The sequence below is a fragment of the Silurus meridionalis genome, chromosome 1 (genome assembly GCF_014805685.1).
Source record: "Silurus meridionalis isolate SWU-2019-XX chromosome 1, ASM1480568v1, whole genome shotgun sequence".
NCBI lineage: Eukaryota > Metazoa > Chordata > Actinopteri > Siluriformes > Siluridae > Silurus > Silurus meridionalis.
In genome coordinates, this window is record NC_060884.1 from 8,720,613 (window position 1) to 8,738,158 (window position 17,546).

Here is a 17,546-nt window from a genome sequence, read left to right on the forward strand (position 1 = left end):
TATTCTTAATATTTTGTAAACAGCCAATAACCTGCCATTTTTGTTATAACATGTTAAGCCTGTGTTTTTACAGTTTACCTAGGTAATAAACATTCTTCTGAAGTATAATATCCCGTTATGTATTAGCAAAGAAAACAGGATAACAGCAGGAGAATAATTGATTAATTAACAGTTTTAAAATTTCCCCAAACTACAATATTATACATGAATTATATAAATGTAAAAGTTAACATATCCACTAGTTTATCAAGTTTGTTTAAATGAAGCATGCACACACTTGAGTTATTACAAATTTCTCATTTAATAATACACATATCATTTCAGGGTTTAAAAAAAACCAAAAACATTTGAACACTCTGTAACCTGCACCAAAACTAACTGATGTTGAACAGTGTACACTGTAAAACATTTCTGTAGAATTTACAGTAAATAACTGGCAATTTTGATTGCCAGTAACACTGTAAAAGTAACTCCTGTTAAACATGAGTACTGTAAATCATAAACTACAATTGCACTGCAAAAAAACAGCACATTGCTGTACATATAACTGTAAAATTACCCATGTTACAGCTTTTTTTTTAAATTACAGTACAATTATTAATGAAATTAAACGAGCAACTGAATTTACATGTACTGCTATAAATACATTTTACAGTAAATTTGAGCATTTGCATTTGAAATTCAATTAACAAAATAACTACAGCTGCTTTTTTTTTAATGATTTGTAAAAAAAAAATACTTTTGCTATAAATTCAGTTGTCACATATTGCAGTGGTCTTTAACTTGTCAATTTACTGTCATGTGAACAGTAAAACTTCAAATAACTGTCTCACAATACATCCACATTGTACACTATTAAGTGCCAGTAAGCTTACCACTAAAATTAAAGAAATTACATGGAGATAAATGCACTAAAAATAAAGTGCTGTAACTTTACAAACACTTGGATGAACAAAAAATAATAATTTTTTTAAACAAATTCACAAAAGAAATCTGCTGAAATGTGCCAATACATGAAACACATTCTGTGCAAATTAACAAACATACACAATAACAAAAAGCACTGTTCAAAGCTGTGGTTTTTTTTTTCTTTTTTTTTTAATTGGTTCGCCATTCAAAATTCATCACCTTTCGAAGGAGAGTACATACATGTGGGTTTATTCCATGCGTTTTCTTCTCCGTCTTTCCAAAAGCAGCTTTTGATCCTTTCTCTGGGGTAATTCCCACAACTTCTCTGTAAAAAACACCCACAACATCCAATTATCAGCCAACTATAAAAGCATATACACTCAAACAATAAAATATAAATTATTTAGCATAGAGTTATAGTCATATTACCTCAGAGGACCATGAAGACTTTAGACTCAAGTAGCAACCTTATTAGCATAAAATGTAATAGATAACAATTACAAACCGATGATGAAGTACCACGCAAATGTACCACCATAATTATTGCAATTGACTATTGTTTTGTATTATTTTTTATTTATATAATCAGAAGTCATGCTAGTGGTTGCTGAAATTTTGTCTGCTGTAAAACAGTGTACCCCATTCAAATTTATTTTACTGTTTAAAAAAATATTAATAGCAGAAAATAACCCATAACTCTTTTCCTTTATAATGCTTCCTTATGTTCTCCATGTACCTCTTGGTTTTCTTCAAATTTGTGCAAGCTGTTATTTCAACAATACAATATGATTACACAAGACACTTCACTATGTAACTTTCCAGGAATGTAGCTGGAGTTATTAGCATAAAATGTAATAGATAACAATTACAAACTGCTGATGTACCACGCAAGACCATAACTATTGCAATTGACTATTGTTTTTTATTAATTTCATCAACCTTTTATAAGCTTTTTAAAAAAAATATTTATTTTAAAACTTGTCTTTTTAAATATATAATATCCTGCATTTACTACATGCTCTTGCTCCCAGAATTCATATCTTAATGCACTAACAACTTAAAACACAAAGCTGTAAATTGCAAAATACTGTAGTCTGCTGTAAATATTTATTGTATTTTTGTAAAAATTACAACCCCGCCCATTTTGTTACCGTTACGTACAGTACACTGTAAGAAATTGCTGTAATTTTTACAAAATATCGCACTCTCTATTGTGAAATATATATATATATATATATATATATATATATATATATATATATATATATATATATACCTAAATAATTGTGTAAGTAGAAAAAAACCCCGCAAAAAATACATTTAGAAACAGTTGAGTCCCCCCTCCCCTTCCTCACAGTGGTTTGACCCACTGCCTGCGTTCCCAGTTCATCTCACCTGCTCTACACACACGAGTCAGGTGTGTGACTGCGGGTCAATTAATGTTGAACTCTATTAACTAGAGTATTTTATTCACTTTAAATAAAGCGATTCTCTTTAATGTAGTAGATGCAGATTTATTCATAAATTAGTTGCGGCAAAAATGCTGATTAGCGATGTAATTTTCCATGAATCTGCTCTATTAGCGATTAAAATATGACTTATCTAGTGAACGTTAGCTTGTTTACAATAGCTTGTAGCATAGTGCACTGACACTAACACACCAAAGCCGTTTCCCATGCAGTGTTTTATTTGGGACGACTTGGTATAATGTTAACTTAACATTTGCAGCCACGATTAGCATATTGTTTATCTGCGCATTTACTAAATGAGCACTGTGCTACATCCGAGCTGACCCCCTCTTTTTTTGTATAATCAATTTCTATTCTGTTCTTAAGTGTCTTAATTTATTTTAAATAAAAATTTAAACTTTTTTTGAATTCCTTGTTTTGTTTTTGTCATTGAACCTGAGAAAAACTTTGAAAATAACCATAATGACGCAGTTTCCATGCTACAATAATAATGATAAAAGCAAAGTTTTTCACTGTGGGGACACTGTGTCTTTATAAGTACAATTTGACTGTATTATTTGTGTCCCCTTCAAAACTTGCTCATGAGAAATTTTATATTTATTGTCCCCCCTACTGTTAAATGAAATTTACGCCCATGGGTAACAACAATGTTGCCTAATCTGTACTATGTCAGTCCTCCTAGAATGTGCAAAAATGTAACATTAGGAAACTCGAGTATAAAAGATGTATGTTAAAAAGGCTCGTTATTATAAATAATGTATGTATTAATTACAATGGTATAAATCTAGCTTCCATAAAAAACATTGTTTACTTAATATGGAAGATTAATTCCAAACTTATGTTCAAAGTGTACCAGTTGTTTCCACAATTTCCAAAATCAAATATTTTTGTTTTATAACATTTTTAAATCATTAATATATTTTAGTTGCTAAAATTAATTTGCAGTTATAATTTAAGCTTATATTTAAAGGCGAATTTAACATTGGCACTTTCTAAGTGAGCTCTTTTATGTCAATATATTCAGCTTTAAGGTTTTTTCCCATCCACCAGTGATTGTTTAACAATATAAAATTTTGAAAAAGTGTGTATTTTATACAAACCAAAAGCAGCACAGATACATTCTGATGTGAATTTCAGCCAGAGCTGGCCCAATCCATGACTCCTTTTCAAATACGGTCATTATGTGGAACAGAATCTGTTATAGTTCATTTTATTCAATTTAAAGCAAAAATAAAAAAGCTAAAGCTCGCAGGTGAAATGTATAAGTAGTTTTATTTTCAATGCTCTGACTGCTTCTACCCGCTACTCTGCTTTTCCGTTTTACTTGCTTCCCTTTTGAATATGAATGAAGAAGAAAGGGAAAATGTGTTTTATTTGCGTTTGACCTTTTCTGTAAATGAACATGCGCATGAACGAGGAGCTTTTTAGAACATCAACTGAAACGATCTTAATAGATATCTTTATATATATATATATATATATATATATATATATATATATATATATATATATATATATATATATATATACAAACTTTATTAAAAAAGGAACATATATAGGAAAAAAGGAACATGCTCTCCACTGCTCTCCGTTCAGTCCTTAACCGCCCGGATAACAACAGCACATACAAAAACATGCTGTTCGTTTATTTTAGCTGTGCATTTAACACAATTATCCCCACTAAACTGATCACTAATCTCAGTGCCCTGGGTATCTGCATCTTCATATGCACATGGATTCTATGCTTTTTCATAAATAGGCAGCACTCTGTAAGGTTGGGAAACAACATGTCTGTAGCCCTTATATACTATAAGATGCCTTATATACTGAAGGCATCTTGAGCATCTTTATCACAGTAGATATCTGTGTGACTGATGTTAATCTTCATATATGTATATTTACGATGTAAATATATGCATTCTTCTAATAATCCTTCCTATTTGTTTTATTTGCTTTCATTTGTTTAAAATGTTTTATGTCCTGTTTAAATTGTATAGTTCTATTTTTGGCGGAAGTGTTTTCCCTTGCGATTAAGCTGTGCTACGTCGTGACGTCATCCGGGAATCCCGCGCTGGCTCCTCAGTTTACTTTGTGCACACTGAGGAGAGGTGGTAAAGCTGGCGAAGCAGCCACGTGTTTTGTTTCTTTCTATATTCCATCCAGAATTATTTGAGTGTTGGTGACAATAAACTCTCCAGTACTACTACGACCCTGTTGTAACGACTCGTCATTTCACAACACAACGCAGAGAACACGAGCACCGGTCAGAACCGAACGCGACCGGATAACATCTGCACAAATCATACATCATCAGGGACCTCTCCCATCCCAGTTACAAACTGGTCAACCTTTTTCCATTCACAAGGAAATACATGAACATTTGCACAAGTACCAGTACGTGTGTATATATATATATATATATATATATATATATATATATATATATATATATATATATATATATATAAAAATATTTATTTTTTTATTTATTTTTACAACCATGATACTACTATTCAAACATCACTACACTGTAAAAAATCCAATAACATATCTATTAGTTAACTGAACAATAAAACTAAAAAAAGTTGACTAAATCAGTGGAAATAAGTTGGTTTATGGACTGGATATGCACATATAAGTTTACAAGCACACAAGTTGGCTTGGTGGTTGGAGACGTTGGAGTGCACATGGAATGATAGCGCCATTTTGATCACCAGTCAAGCTTCAGGACAGCTTCATCAACCCTTCAAACGTCAGCGTTTATAGTAAGCATCTTTATTTATTTTATTATATTTTGTAAATGTTGAAATGTTTGTGAAACATCAGTGTGAGCATTAAACATTGCGACATGCAAATGTATCTAATGTTAGAGTTTTTTAATGCCAGTAAAATGTACAATTGTTTTTGACCTGGTTTTGAAAGTCATAACTAAGAAATGTAGTGTCACTGGTCAAGATAATTATTTTAAAGCAAGTTTGCACGCATTGCCGCTTTAATGGGGGCAAACCCAAAGAGGTTGTTGTGCTGCGTTACACAGTTTTTAATTCATTTAATTATATCAAGAATAAGTAACATAAATGAATCATTGAATGTTTAATTATTTCTAATGTGATAAAAATGAGAAACTACAGTTGATGTGTGTTTATTTTTAATGAAAAGAGACCTGTTTCTCTGATTGGTTGCGTTGCGGCGTCTCATGTTTCAGTGCATCTTTAGCATGTGTACATGGAGTAAAGCCTTGATGCTGGCAACGTGTTTTTTACACAACATTTTAAGGATCATTTAAAATATGGTTATTAGAAAATGGCTCGTCGGTTCTACTTCTGCAAGACCTTCTTCAGATTTAGAATGTACTCCTATCACTCAGCCTTCTCAGCCAGCACCACCTATTCCATCTGACATCACGGAAACACCTGTTAGCACTAACTCGGTAGCTGGGGCTAATGGAGCCGAGGCGGATTTTTCAAATCTACAGGCCGTGGATGATCTCGGGCTCGATCAACCTAATCAAGAAAATTAAAACAGTACCCTGCACACATGTTCGGTGGCAATAAAACGTGCTTTTTTTGTCTAGTTGGTACAATAATCGAGACTGGATTGAGTAAAAATAAAAACTAATTCTGCGGGATTTTTTTGCTGTCGTAAACGTAATGTTGGCACGAGCCGTGTGGAAGCGTTTGTGAACGCTGGATACCGTAATTATTTTGTGATTTTCTTTACGGTAAATGAGCTGACAGTGTCGTCTACTGGTCATTAAATGTTTTTGCGGGAACGCGCCGAGCGCCGTGCACGTTACCTTGAACGCACGTGCAGAACATTGCCGTTGTGCTGCAAAGAAACAGTTGCATGCGCCACGAACTTAAGACTCATTTACAGTACTTAAAAAAACTAAGCTATTCAAATGCTTTTGATATTTAAAAAAACAATCCTGAATGTTATTTATTTATTAAGGCTAAAAAATGTTATTAAGATGCGGATGCTTTAGACTGTTAATTAGTCTAAAGCATCCGCTTTAATTATGAATAATGCCAAAAATGAACAATTCCACAAAAGATTAATTACAACTAAAAACAAGCTTAAGATAATGCACAGCACATCTTTACTCAGAAGTATCATCATCAGAGCCATCATCCCATTTAGCTCTTTCCTCCGTTTCCTTTGAAACATTGCCACAATTTTGGCACCAACAAAAATCAGTACATACAGGAACATCTTCCAGTCTCACATTTGCCTTGCTTGCAACTGCAGTGGACTACCTGCAAAACACTTTCAAGTGCAGGATTTCTAGTCATCCAGGTCACTGTTAACTCCCCATCCTCGAGGTGCCATCCACTGCCAATGGGTGAAGGGGCACACATTATACCTTTCAGAGAATGTCTCATTATGGCTGCTTGGTAGTTTGCCCTTTTGCAGTGTTGGTGCAGGACATCACTTGTCGGGGGCATGGATAGTTCTGGCAAAAGCCAATGATGCCATGCAGAATGCTTTGTATATTGCATCATTCACATTTTCGGGAGATGACTGGCCATAGAAGTGGCACACATATTTGCAAAGTATGTCAAAGGTAGACTGGTCCAGGTTAAAACTTTTACCCAGATTTGTAAATACATTCAGGTATTCCTCTTTCTCACAAGCAACAGAAAATGCTTTTCTTTTGTCTTTGCCATAAAAGGCACTTGTGGAGTCACAACCTGAAAAGGTATGGATCCCAATAAGTGCCAAACACACATTGGTGTCAAGAGCTGATGACACCTTAGCCAAATCACTGATCCTCATTTTGTTGCCAACCCCTGTGAAACCTAAATGGTAAATCTGACTGCACACTTAAAGCAATCACTGCCACATCAGTATCAGGGCTCTTGATGACTACAGTTTGATGTTCATTGGGAGCATGTTGTGCATGTAAAAACAACCTGGTGTCACATTCCTCATCATCACATGTCAGATCTTCAGCAGCACTGAGAGTTTGTATATGGTGCATTACAGTCACACAGTGACACAGGTCTCCATGTGCGATGTACAAGCCTAAGTTCTTGCCCACAGTGGTAAGATCAGCATCTCGCCATGCAAGATAGAGGAATTCTGACAGTGCCTCTTTGTTTGTTTCATCTGATAGAAACTTTTTCCATTGTGTTGGTGTCTTCTGATCACATCCATAAATTTTCAGCAGTTGTGTACCACCAGCAGCTCTATGTGAACGTTCTAGATTTTTAATACTCATTTCCAGATACTGGTCAATCACAAAGTCTATCTGTGTACAGTTGTGCTTCAAAGCAAGCTTGACTATGTACTGCAGTATGGTGTCTGCGAGCTCTCCAAAGGTACTTGGTATGGACCGAAGGGTTTGAATGACCGCCATACCATCAAAGAGAATAACGCCATCTGAGGTCACTGTTCTTCTGAGGTCCAAGTAACTGTTGCAGTAAACTTCATCAAGAACCTGGTGTACTGTCTGTAACAGGACTTGTGTTATCGCACCTCCAGAGAGACGCAGTCTTCGTCTTGAATATGCACAAGAATGCTAGTGTCTTTCTTCATCTCGGCAGCTTTCAGCAACTGGCCTGTAAATAAATATTATATATTATACATTACAAAACGAGATTGTAAATAAAAACCATTATATAAAAACGGTTAACCGTTAAACAATTTTGAGTATTTTGGTTGTAGCAGTATGCAAAACAATAAATAATTTATAAACATTATATAAATAATGTAATTGTAATTTAAATTTAGCCATGGCATCTATCCATATAGCATAAAACTTCAAAGTTAAAACTTGTTTGTGTGTGTGTGCCCACCTGCACGCAACGTTTCTGCCTGTGACAGATGGTCCTTCTGTCGTCTGTTCTGCCTGACACAGTAATGTACGTGTCGTTTTCTTAATTATGCACAAGGCAGGAAGCACAGAACCTGCACAAGCTACTGGCAGGCCCATCATGGACCTAAGTTTCTTTTTAGGACATTCAGTTGTTGAGGTACTACTATTTGATGACACAGACTGGTCTTTGTGAGCATCTTGAATTTGAGGATGCTGTATGACGTGTCTTGAATTTCAGGATGCTGTATGACGTGTCTTAAAGACCAGTATGTGTCATCGAGTAGTAGTACCTCAACAACTGAATGTCCTAAAAAGAAACCTAGGTCCATGACGGGCCTGCCAGTAGCTTGTAGCAAGTGGAATTAAACCCAGCGTCTTCGGGAACATTTTCAAATGTAATTTCTAGACAATGTTTGTATGTTTCTGCTTTTCTCTGATTCTCACCATGCAAACCAAGCCACCGTTTAACGCTATTTATGTATGTATCCCTATCGTGTGTGTGTAAAATCCTTCGTTTCTTCTTTCTTTATGGACGCGAGATGCATATAGCATTGTTTATAATCCTTTTTACGGAGTTTAGAATAAGGTCTGACCGTAATTTCCTCTTCTTCGCTACTCGATGTTGACATCAAGGGCGATGTTGACAACTTTTGGAAACATAAACAATAAACCTTTATCACAAGAACACCAGTATTTTTATGCAAGTTAAACTTTTATTATTTTTTAAGAATTTACATGATGGATTTTAAAAAAGAAAAAAATACTGGTGTTTGTGATGCTGATTAATTTTCCATGTTACCAACAGACCTAGACCAGTGTAGTGTTTTGACCCATATACTGGTAATATTTTATAGATATTTCTCTATAGATATATTTTGTAGATATTTTTATTGTTGTACATCATATTTGCCTGTACACCATAGCATAACATACATTGGTCAGCAATAGGCACAAACACATATACAGCTTATTTACTGGGGTTTCTGGTTTCAGAGCATGCAATGTAAAATTTGCAAATTTGCCCACTCTTCTCAAGATGTACTTCTAAAACACACAAGACTGCGACATGGAGGACGAGTAAATTGGGATTGTTTTTATGACAACTGTATTTGCACCTTTAAAACCCGAAGTGCACTAAAATCACATCTTACAAGAATATACAACAGAAGCAGAAAACATTTTTTTGTGACTTGTGTGATTTTAACGAGATTTGTACTGAATCCCAATACTTTGCTCACCTTGGAAGACATCTACATAATAAAGAAACTGTCCCGTGCCCCTTCCAGAAATGCACATTTAAAACCAACAATCGTTCTAGCTTTAGCAGTCTCAGAACAAGAAAACATAAAAATCACACCATACAAGATTTCAGATTAGTAATCAAGGACTCAAGAGAAGACTTGGAAGACACAGAGACAGAGTTAAACAATGATAAACTTGCAACCTCATCACAAGGGCCTGGAGAAATGAGAGAACAGGACACAGATGTTGATACAACTGTATTTGCACCTTTAAAACCCGAAGTGCACTAAAATCACATCTTACAAGAATATACAACAGAAGCAGAAAACATTTTTTTGTGACTTGTGTGATTTTAACGAGATTTGTACTGAATCCCAATACTTTGCTCACCTTGGAAGACATCTACATAATAAAGAAACTGTCCGTGCCCTTCCAGAAATGCACATTTAAAACCAACAATCGTTCTAGCTTTAGCAGTCTCAGAACAAGAAAACATAAAAATCACACCATACAAGATTTCAGATTAGTAATCAAGGACTCAAGAGAAGACTTGGAAGACACAGAGACAGAGTTAAACAATGATAAACTTGCAACCTCATCACAAGGGCCTGGAGAAATGAGAGAACAGGACACAGATGTTGATACAACTGTATTTGCACCTTTAAAACCCGAAGTGCACTAAAATCACATCTTACAAGAATATACAACAGAAGCAGAAAACATTTTTTTGTGACTTGTGTGATTTTAACGAGATTTGTACTGAATCCCAATACTTTGCTCACCTTGGAAGACATCTACATAATAAAGAAACTGTCCCGTGCCCCTTCCAGAAATGCACATTTAAAACCAACAATCGTTCTAGCTTTAGCAGTCTCAGAACAAGAAAACATAAAAATCACACCATACAAGATTTCAGATTAGTAATCAAGGACTCAAGAGAAGACTTGGAAGACACAGAGACAGAGTTAAACAATGATAAACTTGCAACCTCATCACAAGGGCCTGGAGAAATGAGAGAACAGGACAATGTCATGTAACTGTTCCACTATTTTCTGTATTGCACTTTTAGAAATATGCAAAACTGTTTGCATAGAAAGAAAAAGTTCGGGTTTTAAAGGTGCAAATACAGTTGTCATAAAAACAATCCCAATTTACTCGTCCTCCATGTCGCAGTCTTGTGTGTTTTAGAAGTACATCTTGAGAAGAGTGGGCAAATTTGCAAATTTTACATTGCATGCTCTGAAACCAGAAACCCCAGTAAATAAGCTGTATATGTGTTTGTGCCTATTGCTGACCAATGTATGTTATGCTATGGTGTACAGGCAAATATGATGTACAACAATAAAAATATCTACAAAATATATCTATAGAGAAATATCTATAAAATATTACCAGTATATGGGTCAAAACACTACACTGGTCTAGGTCTGTTGGTAACATGGAAAATTAATCAGCATCACAAACACCAGTATTTTTTTCTTTTTTAAAAGTCTTCTCTTGAGTCCTTGATTACTAATCTGAAATCTTGTATGGTGTGATTTTTATGTTTTCTTGTTCTGAGACTAAAGATGAGCGCAACTTTTTCTTTCTATGCAAACAGTTTTGCATATTTCTAAAAGTGCAATACAGAAAATAGTGGAACAGTTACATGACATTTTAGATTTTTCTAAGTGTTATGCTCTTGTTACAATTAGGGAGATGCTTGCCAAGCATAACATTGTTACAGATAATAATCAGGTTGTGCAAGATATTACAGATGCACTTTCTCAAACAAATCCTCTTTTTGTAACAACTTCAGCACAAGGCAAATTCTCTACAGATTACAGAAGAAATTTTTATTTTCAGGAGCAGTTTTAACTGATTGAACCTATTGAATATTTATATGACAGGACACAAAAAAAGTATTTCGTCTATGCTTCAATTGCAAAGCAAAGAGTGTTTACTTGTTTGCAAAGAGTGTTTACTTGGTCATCGAGAGTTTTTGGACAAGATTGTGTTTAATCAAGAGTCTTTGCCTGGCCAATACAACTCTTTTCAGGATGGAAAATACTACAAGGAGAACAAACTTTTAGGTGACAAAGAGCATGGCATTGCTTTGGGTTTATACATAGACGACTTTGAAGTCTGCAACCCTCTCGGCACCTCAAGAAAGATTCATAAAATTACTGCTGTATATTGGGTCATTCTAAATTTGTCTTCAAAAAGTCGTTCAAGTCTAAATCTAATTAATCTATCAGTTCTTAGAAAGGTTGATGTGCGATTGCTTGGTTATGAGAGGTTCCTTGATCCATTGGTTAAGGATATAAAGATACTGGAACAGGTGGGGATATTTGTTCTGGCTCTACAGCAGTACGTGAAAGGAACTGTGTTATGTTTCTGTGCCGATAACCTTGGAGCACACGGACTAGCAGGCTTCCAAGTAAGCTTCATTGTTGAGAACTTTTGCAGATTCTGCCTAATCAATAATAAACAAATTGCTAGCACTGAGCTTTGAGATTTTCAGTTAAGAACTCCAGAACAACATGACTGTCTGCTGAAGGAACTTCAAAATGATGACCAGCACCATAGCTTTAATGGTGTGAACAACGAGTGTATTCTGAGCAAGCACTTATGATACTTTCATCCAATTACAGGATTTCCTGCAGATGTCTTACATGACTTCTTTGAAGGAATCGTTCCTCTTGAGTTATCTCTCTGTCTGAAGGACTTGATTTCAAAAGGATTCATATCACTTGAGAAACTGAATAGTCGTATCAAATGATTCCCCTACAAGTATGCAGATCGTACAAATAAACCACAGAAAATTCCCAAATCAAGCTTTGCAAAAGGAACAATCGATGGCAATGGGCATGAGAATTGGACACTGTTGCGATTACTCTCCTCTCCTCATTGGCAGCAGTATCCCAGAAAATGACCCTGCATGGGAGATTTTAATGGACCTCAAGGACATTGTGGAATTGGTTGTATCTACAAAGTTCTCAGATGAGACATTGTGCTATTTGGAGAGTAAAATAACAGAACATCGGAAGTTATTTACAGAGACTTTTCCTAATTTCAACATACGACCAAAACATTTTGTCGCTCATTAGCCACACCTGATCCACTGCTTTGGGCCGTTAGTGGAATTATGGACGATTAGATTAGAAGCAAAGCACAGTTTCTTTAAAAAAGTTGTGCACAATACCCACAATTTCAAGAACGTGCTTCACTCACTTGCAACAAAGCATCAGCAAATGTTTGCTTATTTTTTAGAGGGACACTCTTTGTTCAAGCCACAGTTGTGTGTTCAGAGTCTTAAAGTTGTTGAGACAGATTCCTTAGATCCAACACTGAGAGCAGCAGTCACAAAAAGTATCCTCAGAAGAGAACAGTTTCTTTAAGCACTAAAATACGCCTACAAGGTGTGCGATAAGTTAAGGACATGATAATTTCTGCAGGGCAGTGCAGTGGTTTGCCAGAATTTTATAGGATTGTCAGTATTTTGGTTGTTGACAACAGTGTATCATTTATCTCTGACAAACATTCATCCTGGTATTTGGAACATTAAAGGTTCTTCGAACTTGTTGAAAACATACATCCAGAGATAGAGATCCTGGATCCTGAATCTTTGAATGATCTTGGCCCACTACAAGCATATAAAGTAGAAGTAAAGATCATGGTATCTCTAAAAGTCTTACTTCTAGCAAGCAAGCAAGTTTTCTAAACAATTCGGTGAATATACAGAAAGCTTTGCAGCTTGCAAAGTTTGACATGTTAAGTTATTATTATGCCATGCGCACATGGAGAAAACTTGTTTATGGTTTCTTGTCCCCTCAGATAATGTTGCTTCGGGTCTTCATCTCACTCCAAAATATTCGGAAGGTCCAACTTCCACAACTGCCTGACTCGGTGGATAATTTAAAAGCAGAACTTAAAACAAATTTGGAGATTCAGGAAGACTTTTTCCTACAATATGAGGACCCTGACTTTGGAAATGAACTGTGCAATTAAACAGACATTTCTGAGCTGCCTGCTGAAAGGGCTGTGTTGAAAATTGTGTGGGACAAAGATTTATCTGTGCTTGAACAGTCCGATACAAAATCTGTTTCCTCTCTTGATACTGCCAGTGTGTCAGCATCTTTGCTCTTAAAGCATACCGACAGCCAGAGGAAATTGAAACTGTTGCTTCTGCACTTGTGTTAAAACATCCTTGCCTTACAGAGCCAGGTAAGGGCAAAGGATTTTATGGGTGGAAAATGAGCATAAAATACAAACTTGGCAATTACAGGTCCAAACTGCGATCAGCTGGTTGCCATGAAGTTGGTATCAACAGGAAAACAGGAGGAGGAGATGGTGAAGACAAGAAAAATAGGAGGAGAGGTTAATTACTCACCAGATTATCCTGCAGGCCAGTCTGATGATACTCTAGAGCAGGAAAGACTCATATTGGTAGAGGAGCTAAAGAAGAAGACAACAAATGAGATCATCAGTCAGAAAATGAGCCTGACGTTTTCACTTCGACGAAAAGAGATTGTGGAAGTGGTGCCAATGGTGTCTGAGGTGCTGGAACGATGGCCTGCTCTGTCTCTTCCTAATGAGGTAAAAGTAATAGTTTTAACAGGTATTTAGCTGTAGTAGTCGTTATAACTGAGCTTATTTTGTGATGTTTTTTTTTTTTTTTAAACAATTTTATAGCTGAAGCCTGTTGTCTCTTACATCAGATAGGTAATGAATTCAAACGCATTACCAATGTGGACCTCCTTAGTACATTCAGATCATCGTTACACCAACATGCACCACAACTTCTGAAGTTGTACAGAGCAAGACAGGGGGCTTTTGGAAAAGAGTTGGAAGACCTTCTTAACAAGCTTGATCTACAGGTAACCATACGCAATCCACACATCCTGGACATGTGGTCTTGTGCAACGCCCACATGTAAAACACAGACACTCCTACCTCCGTAATAAACAGGGAGATGTTAGTCCCGTCCGAATCCATACATGAAATGACAGACTTCGGCTGAAAAAACTCTAACTCGAACGACGTTTGGAAAACTAGTCCCGTCCGAATAGGGCTAATGACAACCATGTGTAACCTCTAAACTGTATGATTTATCAGATCCCTTTTGTGTTTTAATTGCAAAAAATAGCATTGTCTCACTGTTTTCAGGAGATAACTGATTGTGTATTTCTCAAGTGAATATAGGCCGATAAAACAAAATGCTGAATGTAGAATAACACATTGCTACAAAGATTGAAAGGATTTAGTAAATGCCTTTTAAAGGAGTCAATTATTTGACTCATAAGTAGATGTTTTATTGCTTAACATATTAGGCAAAAATGTAAACTCATAAGGTCTTGCGTAAGTTAAGGTGAAATAAATAACACAACATCTCATCATTTTTATTCTGTACCCATTTTTCAGACCTCAAATATCATTAATCACAGAAAGCAAGCAGTTCTGAAGGTCTCCCTTTGTTCCTCTGTGAAGATCCTTCTGCACTGTTTAGAAATGTCTGGTGAGTATGTTTCATTAATTCATCTGCTGATATAAAGCCTTGACAATGTCTTTCCACATAACCTTAGAAGAAATAAAGGGTAGTACATTTTTACATTGTGAAGAAATTGATTATGATTTGATTTAATTTTTTATTTTAGGATGATTTAATTTAGCATTAATCATTAGAATTCAATATACAGATATTCTGTTAAGATCATTATGAAGATTACTGATAGCCTCACTTACAGTCATCATTTACTTATATTCTGTAAATTTAAAAAAATGCAATTAAATGTTAATTAGTATTATTAAATGATATGAAACCTTTTTTTATGTATTTAGCTTTATATTATCTCTAACTCATGTTGTAGTCCAACTAATTTAGAATACAAAGATATGAAGCATGTGTTAGGTGTTTTGTTTATTCAATTGTAGGTCAATAGGATTCCAAACCTTTATAGCATACAAACATGTTGTAACAGGACAGTTTGTATGTACATTGCATTTACATCCACATCTAATTCACATGCAGATTAAGTCAAATGTTTACCATTAAATATTTTAGACTTCATAAACCAAATATTTTAGACTTCATAAACCACTAAAACTATTATATTTGGTTCTTTCATATAATTAGTTGTGTTTTTCAGGGAAAAAAGTTAGAAAACTGAGATCAGCTGATAATGATGTATTTGTTGTTTTATTAGGACACATCTCCAGCAGACCGACAGACCAGAGGGATGAAAATAGGAATTCTTGTTCTAACCGAGGATGATGTCGCTCCTAGCACACTGCCTACCATTACTAACTTTGCTGTTGTTTTGGAGGAGAAAGTTGTTCTGAAAGACCTGCAATCTGCTGTTGCTTACCTGTTTGGCCTTATCTTCGCCTTGGATTTTCAGTACCCAAAAGAACTCAAATATACTTTTGAGGTAATTGAGAAGGTGTTTATGGAAATGGGCACTCGATGCTCTGTAAGTGTACAGTCTTTGAAAACTAAGATCTTCCTGTGAACATTGTTGAACTGTGAATTGTTGAACTATGTTTTAAAATGTTTTAAGGCTGTTTTAAAAATGTTAGTTTTTTGGTGTTATGAAAATGGGGCTTACTGCTCTGCAAAGGTACAGTCAGTGAAAAGTAAACTCTTACTGGGAATGTTGACATTTTGGTGTGAGCATCTTTTGAATTAAACAAATATTAGCATCTTAATGTTAAAATGTTAATTAATAAAAGAAATTGTTAAACTGAGTTGTTAAAATGTGAATATAATGTCTTACAATGTCATTTTTATTTAATTTGTTTTGTTGATTGTGCGTTTATTTTTCATCTTTTCAGATTCTTTATTGTGCCATTTTATTTGAATTTCATTTATATTTGTACTAATTTATTCTATTGTTTGTTTGAAAATTGTCACTGATTGCAGTGTATTTTTTAAGGTACGTGTTGCCATTGTTGACAGTGTTTCATTGTTGAAAGGTAGGCAGACCATCCAGTGTTGAACTTCTATGTTTTAATGTTTTATTTTACATGTTTATTGGTGTTTTAATGTTTTAAGCATCTAAGGAATAGAGTCAAAGCCTTTACACATTAAAAGGTTAAAAGTAAATCTTCAGTTATCTTCAGTTTTTTTTTATTGATTGACATTTTTCCAGGATTTTTATTTTGACTTTTTTTTTTTTTTTCTGTTAGGAGTTATGGCTATTGTTTGACCTTGTTTGTATTCAAGACATTCAAGATAATAAACAAACAAAACTTAAAGTTTGCAGTTATAGTTTTATTTTATAACATTGTGTAAATGCTAACAAAACATCTTTGTCCATAAAACTCATAGAAAAATGTTCATATAATATAATTTATTGGGACACATTGGAAAATAATTACAAGTAATTTTAACTAGAAAAACTGTGTTAGCTGAACAAAAAGAGATATGTGACTTTACTCAGTGATTTGAGTTGAGTAAACAACTACACTGTTAGCTGAACAAAAAAGAGATATGTGACTTTACTCAGTGATTTGAGTTGAGTAAACAACTACACTGTTAGCTGAACAAAAAAGAGATATGTGACTTTACTCAGTGATTTTGGGTTGAATGGACAACTTGGTCCAAAGTTGAGTAAACTCAAAAAAGCTGTGCAGCAAGTTGCCTTGAGTGTCAACTTTTCATTTTTTACAGTGTACTGTTGCCTCATTAATGCTTTAGTGTTTTTACTGCCTGTAATAATTTTTTTTTGTGTGATTTTGATTTCGACAGCAGAGACACCTGGCGCATGTGGCAGGGCATCCAGGTGATCACAAACTAAAGGACAACTTTTAACTGCTTGTGACAGTGACGCCTCCCTCCCAGGTGCGCTGAACGGCTTCTTACACCTGGTTTAAAGTCCAGAACAACATGGCGTTCCTCCCAATGACCAGGTGGTCTGTCCAGTGAGAAAAGTAAGGAAAACTCTATGCAGAGTTAACCCACAAAAGTCTGCTGGACCAGACAACATTCCTGGTAGAGTGCTCAGGAAATGTGCAGAAGAGCTAGTGGATGTCTTCACTGATACAGAGGGGAGGACAAAGCTCTGTACAAGCAGGCCAGGAACCAACTGATAAAGGAGATCAGAATAGCCAAAAGAAGCTACTCTGAA

General features: G+C 35.1%; 1 protein-coding gene across 1 annotated transcript; it reads left to right on the forward strand.

The window, feature by feature from the left end:
* Positions 1–4,916: 4,916 nt before the first annotated feature.
* On the forward strand, positions 4,917–16,593 carry LOC124395026. The gene is made up of 5 exons (XM_046863617.1): positions 4,917–5,143; positions 13,706–14,016; positions 14,139–14,297; positions 14,842–14,935; positions 15,624–16,593. Exons 2-5 carry the CDS (start codon positions 13,732–13,734, stop codon positions 15,689–15,691), a joined length of 606 nt encoding a protein of 201 aa, XP_046719573.1. The 5' UTR covers positions 4,917–5,143; positions 13,706–13,731; the 3' UTR covers positions 15,692–16,593.
* The last annotated feature ends 953 nt before the right edge of the window (positions 16,594–17,546 follow it).

What these genes read in the sequence shown, in the direction of transcription:
- LOC124395026 (XM_046863617.1), top strand. Translation starts at nt 13,732, where the DNA reads ATGAAGTTGGTATCAACAGGAAAACAGGAGGAGGAGATGGTGAAGACA. An exon ending in CTCTGTCTCTTCCTAATGAG is followed by an intron (nt 14,017 to 14,138) that starts GTAAAAGTAATA and finishes CTCTTACATCAG; the next exon opens with ATAGGTAATGAATTCAAACG. An exon ending in TTAACAAGCTTGATCTACAG is followed by an intron (nt 14,298 to 14,841) that starts GTAACCATACGC and finishes CCCATTTTTCAG; the next exon opens with ACCTCAAATATCATTAATCA.